This window comes from Cinclus cinclus, chromosome 3 (assembly GCF_963662255.1).
Source record: "Cinclus cinclus chromosome 3, bCinCin1.1, whole genome shotgun sequence".
Lineage (NCBI taxonomy): Eukaryota > Metazoa > Chordata > Aves > Passeriformes > Cinclidae > Cinclus > Cinclus cinclus.
Genome location: NC_085048.1, coordinates 40,624,780 through 40,644,041, shown reverse-complemented (window position 1 = coordinate 40,644,041; position 19,262 = coordinate 40,624,780). Strand labels below are relative to the sequence as shown.

Sequence of the window (19,262 nt, the reverse complement as noted above, 5' to 3'; positions counted from 1 at the left end):
CTTCACTGATGAAAGGTACAGGGCCTGCTCCAGGGACTCTGTTTCCTAAAATGCCGTGGTTTATGGTTTAAAGTAAACTGCCACAGATTTTACTTTACGTGGAAGCATTGGACTGTACACTGTAGCACAGCTGCTCTTGCTAGAGAGGTTGTTCCTACTTTATTCTAACCCTGCTCTTCTGCAATCTGAATGGCATAAACGTGGCTTGTGAATATCACACCAGCACCTAGGTGCTCCAATATCTTTTGGGGGTCAGTCTCAGTGGTCCTTCTATGTGGCAGAACAGGGCAGATAGTGAACCATGGAGTTTAGGGTTATATTCACTCTTCCGTGATAGTACAGAAAACTGAAGAGGCAGCTGGAAGAGTGTCTGCTGTTTTTACTACATCACATTTGTAGCTTGTCTGTGGGCTATGTTAGAGGATGTGCAGAAGAGGCATGCCAAGAAGTCCACTGCTATCAAAGGATTCCCCTCCATACTCCCACCCTCTTAATACTCTGCATAAAACCGGATGCAGAACTGGCTCCTGCTCTCATAACAGCAGTATGTTCCTCAAGTAGGCTTACAATTTTACTAGCTCTGCTTCTGTTTCCTTAATTCATTGCATGTTTTCTCCTGTTGCTCTGTGCTGCATCTTAGTACTGCTGCCATTCCCATGTTGTTTCACTGTAATTATCACGAGGTACAACAGGTGTCATAAGTTACTAAACTGTTTCTGAAGCAAGATCTTCCTGCTACATTATGTTGTTCTTGCTAGTTTTTATTCGTACACAAATGTGGCATTTTGACACAGCTTAAATTAAGTGTTAACAAATAAATCTTCTTTGTCCGTTCAACAGTGGCAAGTGTCTGTTTGAAATCTAATTCTCCTTCCCTCACCTCTCTTTTGTACTTTACAGTGTGGGCCAGGCTCCAGCACATATGTTCGTACTCAGTGGGTTACTTCAGAGGCAGCCCCTTTCACTTTGATGACACTATTTATGGAGGCAGGCACTGCTCTGTGTGAACAAGGGTATAGAGTCTGACCCTTCGGAAGGCTTGGGATGGCTGAAGTCTGGAGTCAATCTCATGATCTTTAACACAGTTAGATGATTTATTCCTGTTGTTGTCTTTTGTTATCATCCACTTAGTGCAATTAAACTGCAGAAGTCCTGATTTACTAAAGCACTTGAGCACATGTCAGGCTCTAAAAGTTCTTAGACATAACTTTCAGTACATGATTACATCCTGGTGAATTGAGTTTTGAAATTAAAAAAACCCTAAGGCACACGCGTGGAAATAAGAATATTCCTTGGTTTTGCCAAATAGAGATGGCTTGAAGGACACATTTTGTTACTGTGTTGAATTGGGGCCTAATAGAGAACAGCCGTAGTTTTTCAGCTACAAACCACTATGTATAAATCTTGGGGACAGCAATGTTGAAAATAACAGCTATTTTCTGCAGAAGCTTCATTGCAGCTATGGAAACTCAAATGCCTGCCTAACTAAAGTTTGGCTATACCCGTAGCATTGTGCAGATATTTTGACATAACCTAGAGTGAAGACCTTTAAACCCATCCAGCATTCAATGCTTTTACATCTGTGCTGTCAGTGAAGATGCCCTGAAGGCACACTGTTCCCAAGTAGCCTGTAGCTTTGATTGTCTCTGTACTGTGTTTGGCAGCTGCTAGCCTGGGCTGCTGCTATAGAAAACTCTCTGACTTAGGCCCTGGATTGCTGAAATCCATCCAAATGCATTGCATGCTGTTTTTCCTCTTGCTGTTTCCAAAGACAGTTTTGTACACAGAACAAAATAATAACCTTTAATGACTGCTTCATGAGGCCTATCTCAATGGAGTATTTGTTCAGAGAGGCTGGATTCGGGGATAAATAGCCTGATAGCATCCTCTCCTTTGCAGCCAAACTTCTGAACAGTGTTTGGCTGCAAAATAATTCTGTTGATCCTAAGCTTCTGGTAGGATAGTTAAACTGTCATCTTTCCAAAGATAATCATGGTGCTCTCTGGTCTGTGGAAAACAGCAGTGGGGGTGTGGTTGTGGCTTCACTCCAAAGAAAACTGCCTGTCTGTGTGACTACAATGGTGTAACATGGGAACATGCAAATGGGGCTCCCGCGGTGCTATCTAGTGAGTTCAAGAAAGCAATAGGAGAGAAGGTGCCCAGCACTGTTTGCCCAGGTGTGATGCTTGAGTCGCTCTATATGTGCTACAACAGTGGCCACCACCAGCATAGCAAATCTCATGTAATTTATGTACTGGACTCTGCACAAACAAAATCAAGTGTTCAGTTCCTTCAGCTGCAGATTAGCTGTAGCTGGTTGCAGGATGGTTGTAGGTTGGCAGTGGAGCTGACCTGCATGAATGCTGTGGACAATTTTATGGGAACAATAAGAGTGTCTCTGCTTAGTCAGAGACGGTCCTAAGCATCCAGAAACCCTTGATGAATACGCATGTGGAGCAGTGATAACAGAATGACTAAAGCCAACCAAGGCCCTGACTGTTCTAGTCAAAGCTATGACCAAGAGGAGAAAAGTACTAGGCAGATTAAGGTTTCTAAAGAAGACCATAACTAGATATTATTGTGTTTTATTAGATTATTTTCATTTAGCTTTTGGGAAATTTTAGATATGCCTGTTAAGTATTTGATTATCTATAAATGCTCAACAAACTGGAGGCTTACGTAAGATGGATTTTTACATGGGCATGTGTTTCTTGAATATGTTAACATAGAGTTTTTGTTATCCTGACATTGTCAAAAAGCAATAGTTGCCATTAAAAAAGCCTTCTGAAGTTGCTAGATGTGGGGTAACAGCACTTGTGCGAGAGATGGTGGTTTAACTTATTCTGTGGTCCAGAGATCTAGGGAGTCAAACAGGTTATCCGATATAAATTTAAATATTTAATGGATTCACATAACAAATATAACCACGGAGTATGAGGAGACAGGTTCAGTGATTATTAGGAAATTATCAAATAAAATGGAGACTTATGGATTACATTATAACCTTATGATATTTTCTTTTCTTGTTATTTGTCTGCTGTTTTATCAGCATAAAACTCTGAATTGTGTGTCTACCAAAGCTGGATTATCAAGATGAGTCCAATAAGAGACTTAGACCCTAAGTGGCAAGTAATGTGAGTGGGATTTGGATGCAGTAGATGGGTCACTGTGGATAGGAAGGAGTTAATAAACAATCTGACTGGTACAAAAAATGAAATGAGAAAACAGGTTTATTCATTTGAAAAAAAACCTAAAAATCCATTTTCCTCAAAAGCCAAAATTCGAATGTAAGTCATTGCCTCTCTTCCTCCCCTTACCTACCTTAAAATTTTAGATCAGTTGAAGAGTAGTTATTAAGTATTGGTTATTTTTTTAATGACACCCCTCAGAGACAAAATGATGTCCCTTGGCTGAACCTGAGGAACTCTGGACTAGTGAAGGAGAAAGATTTTTGTTGTAGAAAAATATTGCTTCTTCTAGGAAGGTAAAAGTCTTACAACAAGAAAAGACTAATCCAATGAAAGAGGAAGGGATCTATTGTAAATGGGACATCCTACCAGATGGACTTAAATCCTTTAGCATTTAACAGGCCTCTTCACTATGGGGTGCAGCTGATCAGAAAAAGCAGAGTGGAATGATGGGGAAGTTCATTATGCTTCATGCAGATAGAAAATTTCCCAAAGAGGAAAATATAGAGCAGACAGTAAATAATTTTTCAAGGGCATTTTTCCCTTCAGACAATTTATTCCCAGATCACAGTAGCTTATTCAGAATGTCATCACAGAAAAGCTAACTAATTTTTAAGAGTTCACCTTAGGATCTAAGGAAGGTTGTCACAACAAGAGCTTTAATTATGAGGAACAGAGAGGAGTTGAGAAAACCTGAAGCATCACAAAGTTTTACAATAAATTATTAAAAGTAATGACAGCAAATTTTCAGGACCTCTCTTCACAGTTTCCAGGAACTGAAGTATGAAACTGTTTAACTACTGTGGTATAGAGTGTAACATAAGAACAGTGATACAGAATCAGACACACGCTGATAGTGACGATGGGAAATACTTTGGAAAGAGGTTAAAAATAGGACGAGCATGCAGTCCATGCTCCCATGTTTCCCTAGCACTTTCTCCCAGTCTCCAAGAAATTCAAAGGTCTCCCTAGAAAGACGTGAGATCTTTGAATGTATTAGTTGTCAATGTTTTGTGGGTTTTTCCTTCCACAAATTCACCTGTTTACTTTTTGACACCATGTTGGTTTTTGCCAAGGTTAAGTAAATGGGGTAATAAACGCCTCCTTTTTCTTCATTCATTTCATAGCCCATATTTCTTGCATTAGAAGAAGAAGAAGTGTTCAGGGGTTTCCTATTCATGTCTTCCTTCTCTGTGCCAGAAGTTACTGATCTTATTTTGTTCTCCCAGTCACCTATTTTTCAGCCTGAGGAGAGTCCCTATTTTTTTCATAGAAAGACTGTTCCAAGCCCATCATCTTTGCTGTCCCATTCTGTGCTTTATAAAGCTTTCAGATAAGGTGGTCAGAGCATACAATATTTGAAATGTCAGTGCATGAGCAGTTTATATATGGTATAAGGTATAATATTTATCTTTATAGCCTCATTTGCTAAATAATTGTGCCATGATGTGCATTTTCTTACACATCAGGCGTAGGACAATCTGTGTTATATCAGTGACCTCTCTGCAATGTGATGCTTCTTTTTTTTAGGAAACTACTCAGTTTATGTGGTGAATCATATAGATCAGAGGATTCTTCACCGAAATGGAGATAAAGATTACTAGTTTTAGAAAGAAAAATCTGAAAGTGGGGTTTTAAGACCAATCTTACGATTTGTAATTAGTTCTTAACATTATACATGCCCCTAATATCTCATAGTTTATAGCTACATACTTGTATTTTGTGGCTGCAAAGCACCCAGATATAAGACTTTTATCCACTTTTGTGCCAGCTCTTCAGTTACTGTTACAAAACATAGAGCAGTCAATCTTGAAAACATCTTAGCTAGCTAATCTGGTCTCCCTTGCCATGAGGCGACTGGACTGCTATGAAGCACTTATCTCTAAAAAAGTCCTTGGATTGTAAATGACAACATACAACAGCCTTCATTAAAATCTAGAGGAGCTCCTGTTGGTTCTCCTTATTACATCCCTTAAAGTGCTGTAGAAATTCCTAGTGTTTGAAAACTGTTAATAAATAATCTCTGCCAAGAAATCTTCAGCATCCTCTGAAATCCTGCTTCCCAAGCATATCATATAGATATCTAATGTGCAATTTCCAATAATTTCTGCTTAGTTAGGTACACAACAACAATGGTATTACATGTATTCAGTAAAATACTTATATTCATAGAAAACATACCAAATTTATTTTAGCAGTTTAAGTAAGTGAGTTTAATGTCTATTTAGTCAAGCATTACTATTGTGTGGACTTCAGTAGATTAGAAATAAATTAATCCAATTAAAGAACATGTCTGTGAAATTTGATATGTCATAGGCGTGAATGAGCTGTTTGCACAGCAACTGTAAAGAAATCATTAATGATTATCCATCTAGAAGAGGTTTAATCAAGGATAAATGGTATAAGACATAGTTAAAAAATTTGCATTGAAGACATGGAGATTCTGAAATAATAAGGGAATGTTTTGCATCAATGGTGACACAGATACTCTTGGGAAATGTATTTTCTGTTATCTGTGGTGATGTGCAGCCATGGGCTGAAGTTGAGAGTAAGCTTAGTAATGTCAGCTATTGTGCATTGATAGAAGGAGGCTATTCCTTCCAACAAAAAGATGAAATTTAACAGAAGAAACAGAAAAATATATTCTGCCAAATATGTGTTAGTTACAATAGCATACTGTTATCCTCATCTTCAGAGCGAATATTCAGCAAAGTTAAGGTAGGGTTTCTCAGAAGCAATCAGTGCTGGGCTAAATTTGACTCCATCAAAACAAAAAGTCCCCTTGGCAGCCTTGATGGTCAACTCAGGGAAGTTTCAAGTGCTTTCTAAAGTTCCAGGATATGTGATTCATCCAGTGTGGTACCAGTAGCCTGTGAGAGGGTTGAGAATTGATCCAGATCATTTGGCTACTGGTTCAGTGTCTAATGAGTGTCAGTGGTATTCAAGGTATATATTTTTAACACATAAAAATATTAAGAATTCTGAGATGCGGAAATCTAGCCTGAATAAGAGCAGTCTGTTGTACTGTTGTTGGTCTGGCTTTCTGCAAAACAGAAATCATTCTACAGGGATATGAGAAAACTTAGGTTTATGTGACACTAGTTGCTAAAGATGTGCTGCCTAATTGCACTTGCTGGTGCGCTGGGGTGACATTGATTTTAATGGGCTAGGAAGTCTAGTAAATAAAGGCAAATACAGGTCTTCTTTTTGGAGCCAAAAATGGTGAAGCATGTAGTTTGAAATGAACAACTTTACTTTCAGATGGCTGAAAAATCAACGTCATCATGATTGTCTAGAGGCCAGGATATTTCATTTAACTTCAACTGGAAATTAGATGAGTGCATTCTGAGATGAGAAACCAATCATAGAATATTTATATATATATAAAATTTCTCTCACAGTAGTTGTCTAGAGGAAATCCTTAGACATTTGTGTTAAGTGACCCATACAGTAAAACTTGTGCTTCAATTTTTCTGAGTGCATAAAGTAATTAAAGTTCCTGGGTTGGACTGCTTTGTCTTTAAAGGCAAATATAGAAATATGATATCATGTAAGTGAATCTTGTGGCTGGACAAGTTGTAAACTTTGACTCAACAAGATGTAAACAGCCACTGTTGTTTGTGCTATTTATGGAGATAAATGAGTGCCTGGAACTTAATGAAGGGATCTGATACACAGAACTCATACTTCTCTGAGTAGAAGAATAGCTTAGCCATTAGCTGTACTAAGAATAAGCAACCACTTGAAAGATTTCTGGAGGGTTTTTTCAATTACTTTGGTGAGCAGTATGTCTAGCCTATATGGGACTATGACACTCAAGTAGTTTTAGAAAGGAGGTTTGCTGACATTATCCCAATTAGTGACAGAACAACTGAAGGAGGGACTAACTTTGAGTTTGCACAACTGAATGTCAGCTTAGTTTCCTAACAAGCAATGAGGTTCAATAGCTTTTTCCTCACTCTGTCCTGAAATTTGTCTTCATGTAAAACCTCAGTGAAACCTTATTCTGACTGGTTCTGAAAGATGCTAAAGGGATTGTATATGCTCCTCCTCACAAATTGTGTGAGGACACTGAGGACTTCGTAAACATTTCTGAGACACATTGTACATGAACTGAGGACACAGCAGATGAGGAAATTGTCTGTTTTGTTGTGCCATCTGCTGATTTAGGAAGCCATGAATTTGACAAACAGCCAGAATCTGTTCTTTTTTTACTCATTTGCTGAATGGTGCTCTGTTAACGTTGCATGAGCTGGAGTGTGGAAATGTTAAAAGTCTCAGGCATTGTTTAAAAGTAAGAAAATGATATATTGCAATATTGTGGTCAGACGTGCATGAGAAAGTGCCTGATTTTTGCCACCTCCATGTCTGATTTTAGCCAAACTGCAATAACTTGGAAAGATAGAGTGAACATTAATGACATGAACACCTGTAGTTTAATTTCATCCTTTCTATTGCTAGACTGGCAGAAAATCCATCAATATAATTTTTCTTATTTTTAACTAAAATAAATGAAGAGTGTGCATGATCCTATCCATAGATTTTTCAAGTAAAACTAGAGGAAATTAAGAACATACATCAAGTATTCAATAGAAATAATAGTGCACCCACTTGTAACTAAACCTTGTTTTTTCATTGTCACGGATAGTGTTTTCTGCTTTGCTTTAGTCAGGTGGATGACTGTATCCATGACATAGGAATCAGCTGTACTACGATCACATAATGCTTTTACTTTCAGCTTGTACTTCATGAGTTATTTAATATGTATAAGGAATGATGTGGGTGTTTATTCAGTGTTTGTCAGGTTTTGATGCTCCCATGGTAACTTTTCATCTGATGCTGTAACTCCACATATGAAAACTGAAATTCTGTTAATAATTCTTTAAGTAAGGTGTCTAAATTTAGTGTCTTTGGATGGAATTAAATGCACAGTAAATGTCTGCCTCTTTGTTGGTTATCTGTGTATTCTCAGTTACTGAATATGTATCATATTTTTCCTTTCTGGAATGTAATGATATTAATGTAAAAAGATGTTTTTCCTTACAGTTTTGCAGAATTTTCCTTGAATTGAAGATTTTGTCTTCTTTCCCGAAGATTTTCTTCTTGTTTTGGAGGTTATGCTGCTTATAACTCTGGATATATAAGATCTGTATTCTTGAGTCTGGTCACCCTTCTTATGCACTTTTGAAGGAATCTGGGTATTTATTCTTTATTAATGGGTGTCATTCTTTTATTTCTTCCTCTGGATACATCCTATTTATCTGTTCTGTTTGAGAGCATTTTTCAGGACTTAAGTTCTTTTTTGTTCTATAACCAACACTGTCTTTAAGTAGGGAATATTAATGTCTTGAAAACTATTTGTGCCTTTAGCTGTCTAAAGCACATGTGAATGTCTAGTTTCACTTCTATAGTGAGCTAAAATAGTCTCAAACATCACCCTATTAATTGAAGAAATACGATTACAATAAAAGTCCACCTTGTCTGTACAGTTTTAGTTTGTCCTGAACCACTCTGGACCTCTGTCTTCCCAACATTATTTCTGTCAGTGCTGACTCACTCTTTCCTCATATTTTTCCCTTCAAAGAGCCCATATTAAAAAAACCCTCTCATTTTCTTTTTGTTTTGATGGTGAGCTCTAACCACATGCTTAGTCACCATATTTGTGCAAGCCCTCTGGTTTGAGAATTCAGGTTTTGTGGTGCTCTGATGCTCCCTTACTGGTTTTTTTTTTTTGGGTCTGTTTGCCAGTGATTCATTATGTCCTCCTCAAACTTTGATTAGTTAGACTGTTGCTACCCTGTTTCATTTTGGCTATGGTAGTAGGTAGAAAGTGTGTTCTAAGGCCGAATTTTGAGAAGATTTCACAAGTGTTACAGATTCACTTGGCATCCAAGTAATTTACAAACAGATTGGCTTCCTCTTCCAAACATTCTGCTCCTTTAGCCCTTGTCCCTCGTTATCTTTTCAGCTCACTATAGCTAGGTGTCTTTAGTAAAGAACATTTTGTTCTCAAATTTCAGCTGCTTCATTGCAGAGAAATGCAGTTGGTACAGTCATCAATCCTTGGTTTTTGTGGTGTACGTGTAGTATACCTATAAATACTTTCATGACCAGGTTCAAGCTTTATAAAGAACATTGAAGGAGCCAGAGACATAGCATATAGTGGAAATGCTTCTGGGAGTTAGATCTGAGAAGAAAATGGGAAGCAGCATGTTGTAGCAAGGAGATTTTATTCTTTGTCTTCTGAAATTGCTTACAGTGAAGCCTGGTAATCCAGTCTGTAGGTGCCTGATACATTGACCATACCAGTCAGATTCTCATATGGGGAGGAACTACAAGATAGACGAAAAATAATACAATTTTTGACCCACGTGCTACCAAAAGCATGTGCATTCATGTTCTCTGAGGAGTCAAAGAGGACCTAGAATTTCCATCCAACTGTGGAAAGAATGACTGTTTCCCATCATGAAAAGGTGGAGGTCTTCAATGTGTTTCCCTTTGCAAAGAAGCATCACTTTGGTCTTGTCTGGATTCAGTTTGATCCATCTGTTCTTCATTTAAGAGCTAATTTCCTGTAGTTATTCTGATGTTTTATAGTGATGATAGTTGCATCAGAAAATGAGATAAATAGTAGATTGTCAGCAACATACTGTTAGCAATTGAACACATGCCATATCACTCTCTCTCTCTCAGCAGTCTCATGTAGATAGATGTAGATTGTATAGATCCCTGTGGGATCCTGAAGGTGAGGACCTTGGAAGAAGAGACTCATATCCACCACCTTTTTTTTTTAATTATACGTAGAAGACAAGATGCTGTACTAGCATGTGGCTGTGACTGTGTAATAGAGGATTCAAATGTCTGAGAATAGGAATGTGGAGATTATAGTTCCATGTTGGTGAAAGTTTTATAAATTCCTCTAGGAAGTTGTCAGAATTTCCATCTGTAATTTGTATATCACTAAGAGTCCTGCTTTCTCTAATCTTTTGTCTCACAGCGCATATAGATATACTACAAAACGTTTTCATTTCTTAGTGGAACATCTTTTGCATCTGTTGTTGAGGCCACTGGACTGTTCCTCCATGTTTTCTTTCCTTTTTCTAACTTCTGGCATTTATCTTGGGCAGTTGCTGATGGTGTTCTGGTATCTCTCTTGGTTGTTCTGAAGGGTAGCTCTTTTAGGACAGGGTTGAGATGGTATTGAATCATGACTCAGTGATGAAAAAAGTCCAGTATTTCATCTGCAAAGAGAACACAGTAGTTTTCTTTTTTTAAGGGAAAACCCTGCATCTGGCATCAAGAACTTCAGGCAGTTTTTTAATTATCATTTTTTAGATGAAGTTACAGTCTAAGTAACTGGCTGCAAATATGAGCTTGTGTTGTTTATTGTAAGGTGTGGTGTTCTGGGAGGGTGAACCCTCACCATAACAATACCAAGGATGTAGAAAAGTAATACAGAATGGCTTGCAAGGTTTTTGGTAAGTCTGGTTTGACTGTTTTGTTGGGTTTTTTTCTGGTTCCCATGACCTAGAAACATTGTAGAGAGTAGTCTCTATATTTTTGAATGCTTGGCCCTTACACATATAACAGCAGACAAGAAGTCTTGCTTGTCTTGCAAGTCAAGCTTGTCACTGGAATGACAGCGTGGTTTGAATACCAGGGTGGTATTTCTCCCAGTGTTTTAAAACTTTTTCACTGACACAAGAAAGCAGCAGATGGTTACAGAGTGGGAAAAAACAGAGGTGGGGGGTAAATGGCAGGAGCACAGAGCTATGGGTTCTCCAGCAAACTCAGAGGTAAAAGGGTTGGTAGGCTCAAAACCAAAATAAAACCTCCTCATACCCCTAAGGCTCTGAAAACTTACCTACTTCGTTTGGTTAATTTTAGTTTCTGGTGGTAATATTTAGTGCATCTGACACAGAGAACACAGTTTTCTTCGTTTTCTTATAATTGAATAGTCAGGGGGAGTGTGTATATCAGGATGAAACTAATAGTTATTTCAGGGTTATTGAAAGAATATCATGCATTGTAGCAATTAGATATGAAGATCGTTTGACATCTTTTGTGTTTCATATAATATGGAGATAATTTCCTAGGAATCAATTATGGAGACAGATGCTTTGCATGTCAAGTCAAGGTGTCTGGATAAAAACGTTGAGGGTAACCACAGGAAAGATTAATGCTTTCAAAATATGTGGGTGAGCCATACCTGTCAAAGAGACCAAAGCAAATCCCCATACTCAAACACTTTTGCTGCAGACAGGATATTTGAAATGAAAATATTCTAGCTGAGACCTACCTCTCTGAAAGCCAAAATTTGAAGACATTACCTCATTAAGAACTAATTTTGGATTACAAAGCACTGTTTATACTTGACAAAACTCTGTCTGCTATGGACTGGAAACAGTGCAGTTTTAATTTGAGGGATTTACTTTCTTGTGTTCTATATACACAGACACATTTACATTGTCTGCATTGCCAAAAAACCTAAGCCTCTTCAACCAACAAGTTTACTTTTTATCAGATGCAGAAAAAAAATTGCAGAACTGTGATGAATTAATCTGTTGGTTACTCAAGTTTTTCTGTGGCTGCTCAAAGATTCATCCTATTTAACGTTTTTCAGTGACTTATGAAGTTTATTCTTCTACCCCTGACTTTTATCTGAGAACATTTCAGTGTAATAAGCTATAATATGCTTAAATTTGTGATACAGTTTCTTTCTAAAAAGGTTAGACTCTTACAGCTTGCACATCGATATTTGTGTGGCTATGGACCAAGATATTGTTGCTAAAGCTAGGCAAACAATTTATTATAAATATAATTCATTAAGTGTTAATCTTTAGGTTTAGATGGGTATGAGATAATACATGAATAAATAGGTTGCTTCCTTGCTGCTTATCCCTTACTTCTCTACTGATAACACTAAGGAAAAAAATAAAAAAAGAATCCTTCCTCTTTTCCTCCAGGTAGGTAGGTCAGGAAGAAGCTCTTTCTTTGCTCTCTTTTAATAAATCATTGTCAGAATAGGTTCCGTATGACTACATGAAAGCTGGAGATCTCATTTGTTACTCCCCCGGGTATCAGCAGACATGCAGATGTGTGCAGAGGAGTGCAGCCCAATGCATATGCCCTCGTTATGTTTAGTAAGACATTGTGAACCATGCCAGTTTTCCTTACTTTCATGTATTCATTAGTTTGAAGATACTAACACTAAACTTCAAAAACTGACATTATATATAGCTTCCCATAGAAAACCTCTATTATTTTGTAAGTCAGGGACAGGCTATTTAAATCACAAGATTTATATTTATTTAGCTGTTTTCTCTGACTGGTAAACTGGTATAAGAAACTAAAAATGGATGAATAAACACTCAAAATTTCACCGTAGAAGGAAAATAAATCGAAACTTTACACAGTTGCCTGAAACTTCTTAAACAATGAAAATAACGATCTTAGAGATGAAACTTTTTCCATTAGAAATTATTTTGTTCATCTTATTTAGTCATCTGTGTAGGTTGTTATGTGCTCCTCACATGCACACATGTGAACACACACACATAATACACACATGGTAAATTTGTAGTTTTATGGTTAAAAGAGTTTTGAGGAAAATGTATCGTATTTACTGTGACCAATGTAGAACTGTAATACAAATCTCAGAAATATCCATCCCATTGCTTTTTATTACTGAATAAAGTAGATCAGGATGATAACAGCTGGATGCAAAAAGCAATCATATTTTCACTATAAAAATAGTGCTATTTCTTAGTAAGCTATCCTCCATAAATGTACTAGGGGGATATACTGGCTTGCCCTGAATGGTTTTTATTCTTTTTTCTTAAAAATATCTTTTGTTTCCGCCCCCCACTAAGAAGAAAGGAATGTTTCCCATTAAGACATGAAGTGAGTTTGTTTTTCACTTTTGTCTTTCATATAGGGATACTGAATATAAAGGACTACAGCTCTCCCTGGATCAGGTCACTGCTACCAAGCCGGCATTCTCATATGCAAATTCAACTCCGACCATAACGGATAATAGGAAGGGAAGCAAATCTCGCCTCTCGAGCACAAAGTCAAAATCGAGGACATCACCGTACCCACAGGTAGCTGTCTTTGAAAAACTAAGTTAAATATTTAATATCTTGATTTTGACTGTTACTTTGCCCAAGTAACTAACAAAGAAAATGTTACTCAAAGGGAATAAAGGACAGCAGGTTATGCGAGCTTGAGATAGGATTATGTTTCTTTAAATGGCTACTAAAAAGCTAGAAATATTTATGTTTCAGTATGCATAATAAATCTTTATCAATAACAAGAGCAGCACAGGGCTCAGAGTTAATGACAAGTGGAGAGAAGGACAAGTGAAAATATTGGTTTTGAAATACTTGGTTTGAGAAGACTGTGAGTTTTGCCATTTGAGAAATCTTGCTTTTTCTTACTTGGTCTTTACTAATTCCAATAAATCTGGAAAGCTGCCAGATATTTGATAGAAGTTAATACTGAAATTGTAGTCAAGGGGAGTGAGTTTTAATGAGGGAAAGCAGTCAGCCAGTTTGTTAATTTGAACAAGGAAATGAGTACTTTTCTGTGTGTAAAGCTTGGAAAGGAAGAAAACAGTAGGAGGTGGTCATTGGCATCAGTAGTTGTTTATTTTCCCAGATTTCATTTTCAAGCCTAGCGTGTAAGGAACATGTCCCAGCTTGGAGAATGGACCAGACTCAGTTGGGTTTGTGAACTGAAACTTATACAGTATTATGCAACAGGGTTCTGCAGGCAATGTCACAGAATTTGTATCCTTACACTATCAAACTTTTGGCTGAAAAAACATGTTTGTTAAAATAACCATGATGCTTATATAACCATGTAAATGGTTATATAAACAAACTGGATATAAATGTATGAATTCACGATGTAACATTGAAGAGCCATGTATTTTCAAAGAGCCCAATATTTAGTACAATATTTAAAGAACCTCAATATTTAACTGATAATGACTTTAATAACTACGGTTTCTCTGCCGGCACAATGTTTTCTAAATGGACCTCTAGGAGTGTGCAACGTGATCCCGAATGTCTACATCATTTCTTTGTTTTCTTTCTTTTTCCTCTCAAAAGTACGAAGGATAAGAATTTAAGTTCAATGACATCTGCTTTTGGCACAGGAAATATTTAACTGAGCACCTAAATATGAATCCCTAAATTTAAGAATCTAACAATTGTCAGAGATTATTATAGCTCACTTGTTCATACATGTTTCTGTGGGTTGTTAAAAAAGCCTTTTTCTTGAATGCACTACATCAAACAATTGTAATCAAACTGTTTAAAAGAATTGGGGAAGACACGGACAAATAATTCTAAATCCAGTTTTTATTACTATCTTTGACATATTGTAATTACATTTTCATCTTGCCTTATACAGTGCTTTCCAAAGTATCCATTTGCTAGCAGGACAATCTCATCTGAATCCCATTGTTATCCTTCCACATCTGTCTGATTTCTGAAAGGATGACCTCCTTATTCTTTCTGTCACCAGAAAAAAATACTGAACGAGCAGTTCAGCATTGTGACTTGTGGTTTATCACAGACTGTTGTCTGAAAGCCCAGGGTGCTTAGTCTCCACTTTAATTTTGTATCCTCATTAGCAGCTGCCTGATATTAAAGTCACATATTTCATCATTCAAAAAGAAGCAGCCATGTTAGTTGCCAGTATCTTAAAAAATGGTCATACCATTCATTGCAGCCCATCACCACAAGTAATGCTGGCAGCTTGGCTTTGCCTCCCTCTCATCCTTCTCCACCACTGAATAAACTGTTGAAAGACTAAGAGAAGCTGTTGTGATGAACATGCAGCAGGTGGTACAGCCTGTGTCCCTCAGTCTCCTGCCCATGTAATTTGCCAGTTAGTAAAGAGAGGAGAATTAGTGTGACTTAAAAGTCACAGCTGAAAGGTGAGGTCACGGGTTTTGGCTTACACAGGAGCCTGAGCTGTGGTGAGGAAGGGAAGCAGGAAGTTTATTAGTAAAATAATGGCAGTGGGCAAAGTACTTCCTAAAGTCAAGGGCACCTATGAGATTTAAAATTGCATAATTTCTTTCCCATTTTTTCCCTTTTCTTTTCTCTTTTTCTCTTAACATTTACTTTGCTTCTCTCTTGAAGAGAAAAAGAAGTCTCATGCTTTATTGGGTGCTGACTGAGAATCCTTCACCTTGCCAGCTGTGTGTCCCTAAGACAGGTACATGAGATGTGAACAGTATGAAAACAATACTAATTGATTTCAGCTGTATTTTTACTGCTAGGGCAAAAAGTAGATGTTTCAGTCATCTAAGACAGTGCTGATGTTTTTTTCCTCAAGTCTTATGCAAAAGCAAACAGCATAATGTGGGTCTTGCAGACTCTTAAATAAAACTGAGTTCATTAAACTGGAGGCATTGCTGAGCATCTGATTAACATTGTGTGCTGTTAGTACAGTGGGCTAGTGGGTTCTGTGAAACCAGCCTCAGGCAGGGGAAGGGCAAGCAGAGAGGAGACCAACCCAAAATTCATGGCCCAGCTGCAGAATTTGCTTAGAAAGTTTAAAGAGTGCTTTTCTAGTCCTGTCCCACCAGAGAGATGCAGAGCTAAAAGAGGTGGTGGGACAAATAAAAAAAATAATCAGTTAGATGAAGGCTTGATAGATATTTGCAGAAAAAGGAAATAACGAGCTGGTGAAAAGATGCCCCCACAATATCATCATCATCATCATCATCATCATCATCATCATCATTGTCATCATCATTGTGAGGGCCTCCCAAAATCTAGCTCTGCACCTTTGTGTTCTCAAAAACTAGCTCAGGACCTCATTTATTCCATACACAGGCAATAGCAACAAGACTGGAAAAACATTTTAATTATGATCATCTGAACTGCTTTTGAGTTTAATGTCCCATTAGTGATGATTGCATTTAAAAAATATTTAAATTGCCTGTTGTCTGCCTGCACTGGAAATGTTTCATGGTGAGATCTGGATAAATGTTTATTGTTTCATATCTCATCTTAGTTTTTGGATAAAGATTATATATATATGTATGTATGTATCTCATGAAAGCACACATGCAAGTAAGGATGTACCCAAGAGCTGTTGGATGGAGGCTTTGGTTTGTATTACAGCATGCATAAATTTTTGGACATAGGTATAAATTATAGGTGTAGGTATATATTAATAGGTAGTATATAGGTATATATTAATACATCAGATTTCAGAGATATATTGACTTTGTATCTCCTTTAGATGGATAATTTGGATTAATTCTGCAATCCGTCTCTATTTGGACATATCACCCAATGAGGTAAAGATAACAGAATCAGGCTGATTTCTAGCCAGCCTGGATTTTGTTTTGTTTTAATTTCTTCCTGTAGCCTAAAGCTTTGGCAACTTGTAGTGTGTTCAAAAGCAAAGCAAACCCCTCTTTTTATAGTAAACACAACTCCTGGTCTGGTGAAGAGTCACCAGCAGTGGGGGTTATTTTAATGGACATGTTGTATTACTTTAATCTAAGCCTTTCACCATCTGTTGTGCCTATAATAGTCAATGCAAAAAGAGCATATTTTACATTTCAGGATTACATTAGCAAAATGTAAGATAAAAGTGATTTAAAATCATGCATATGTTCTCAGTACAATGCAGCCTACATCTGTGATTTTTTTTCCTCATGGTTCAGACACAAATCAATAGAAAAGCTGTTAATATAGTGAAAGTTTTTCATGGAAAAGAGGGCTCCATGAGGGTTTCACCATACATTTAATGTTTATAATGATAAAAACCTGAGTAGGATGACAGAAAATTGTATTTCCATAGTATCTGCTGTTTGAACATCTGGAGTGGCATGTGGAGCAGGCTGATGTTGCTATGCATGACAGGACTAGTCCTCAGGCCAGTGAGACACAGGAATGGAAGGTCAAGCAAAAGAAAATCACACAAGAAATATTATATTTAATAATACACTTCCATGGACTCATAAAGTTAGCTTCCTTTAACATGGAATTTATATCTTCCTATTTCCTTGTCTCTTTAGCCTCCTGAAGTTTTTGTTCAAATGAAAATGCATCAGTGATGGCCTACAGACCCTTTCTTTGTCAGTGCTAATTATGCTGGTCTGCTCTCACTGTGATTGTACACTGGATTACCACTCTGGAAGACATTTCTGATTTTTAGAGGTGACAATTAAGTTTCTAGGGACCAGCTGGAGGACCATTTAATTCATTGTTTTGTTGCTTTTATGACAGAGGACAATTCAGAAATCACCTGAAGGGATTTCAGATGTTGCCAGTTTGAAGTTCTTAATCACTATTTGCTGATTAAATGTTGTCAAAAACACAAAAGTAATAAATTAGTTTTGTCTTCTGACTCCTGATAGAAGTCAGAGAGCAGATATTAGCAGAAAATAAAATGTTTCTGCTGAGACATGTCTGGGATTGAAAAAAAAAAAAAACCTAACTGATTTTAATTTGCCATAATTTTCATTAAATCTGATTCCATTTTTTATGGTCTTTCATCACTTGACATATGGGAGCCTAATTCTGACTTGCGAGATAGTGTTTCCACTCCCATTTCAGTAAAGCAATATCTTTGATCACCCTTTCAGTTCTCCCCCCGTCAACATGTCACACATGCCCATATTTGAAGTCTCCACCTGTCAACATCAGATTCCCAGAAGAGGCAGTGGTTGGACTGCAGCAGTGGAGGCAGCCTGCAGATGCCAAATAGAGATGTGGCTGGCTTTAAAGGGAATTACACATATTTTTGCCCTGTGTTTGCTTATGTTGTACCTTAGGAGTAAGTAGTCATGCCAAACCTTGACAGAAAATGTGGGCCACAAACAATTGACTGTGTTAATTCAATTCTGTCCATGGCCTAGCAGCTGCCACAGGTCAGACCTCAAATATTCTTCATTTACATCAAGTACAAAGAAGACTTGGTCTTGATACATGGTTATATGACATCACACAGTGCATTTCTGAGATACTAAACATAAACCCTTTGAGATAATTTCCCTTTCTTTCAGAAAAGTGCACAAAGGCCTTTTGCCTTAGGTTCAAGATAAAATCAGAAATTGCACAGTTTTTCAGGTAAATTAAGATATTCCCTTCAAGAGAAGATATGTTGGACACTGAAGTGTCCTTAGGAAAAGAGAACTAAGAGAAGAATATCTAGTAGAGCTACAGGAAATGAAGAGTTTTCAGTTTGAAAGATTCTCTGGCATTAATTATAATATTAAATAGTCCAAAAAAAGAAATTTCATTATATTATTTTTGGGAATTAATTTTCCTTGTTCTCCTCATGAAGGAAATGCATACTAGGAGTTTTGTTTTTAATAAGAAAATAAATGAACTATTGACTTTTCTATATTTGTATTTAGGCTTATACAATACAATATTTCTGCTTAACTTTTAAAATTAAAAAAATCTGGTTTATAAAAGTCAAATCCAAAATTATTAAAATAATTCTAAAATTAAAACCAGATTAAAATATAGTTTTCTCTCTTTGATTTTTCATTCTAGATAAAATTTACTAACTGCTAGTCTTGTTAATAATTTCTGATTTTTTTGATTGGAAACTTAGTTTTATCTGCACATTTAAAAAAAAGCTTACAATTATTCAACTGTTACTTATGAAGGTGTCTTTGTGATTAAGCGCAGTTTGTAGATGTTAGATCTGAAAGGATAATAGAAGGAACAGATGCTCTAGTTGGTCACATAACACTGTGGTGGCTGAATAGAGTCCCTAGTTAGTGTATGTTGAGTTACTGGCATTTAAAAGAACCCTTTTGTGGCTCTAACTATCTAAACTTCATGAAAATTCATGTTTGTCCTTTCATCTCTGAACCTTTGTGATGAGTACCGTGGTACTAACTTTCTGACCTCCTCCATATCTACTAGAAGGCTTGTTGCCTATGGGTATTCTTCGGAAAACTAATAACAAAATATAATTGACTTCCTCAAAGCCATGACCCCTTTCTTCTTTCCTTTAAATAACCTATCATGTTCACAACCTAAACAGTATTCACAAATATAAACTGGAATACTGAAGAAATGCCCA

At 36.9% G+C, this 19,262-nt stretch overlaps 1 protein-coding gene across 1 annotated transcript in view; it reads left to right on the top strand.

Annotated features, from left to right (window-relative positions):
- The window catches only part of SIM1 (SIM bHLH transcription factor 1), a 44,307-nt gene that overhangs the window by 21,920 nt on the left and 3,125 nt on the right, over positions 1-19,262 (top strand). The window contains exons 9-10 of the mRNA XM_062488966.1: positions 13,126-13,291; positions 15,344-15,419. Coding sequence (XP_062344950.1) covers positions 13,126-13,291; positions 15,344-15,419 — 242 coding nt within the window. The remainder of the gene's footprint in view (positions 1-13,125; positions 13,292-15,343; positions 15,420-19,262) is intronic.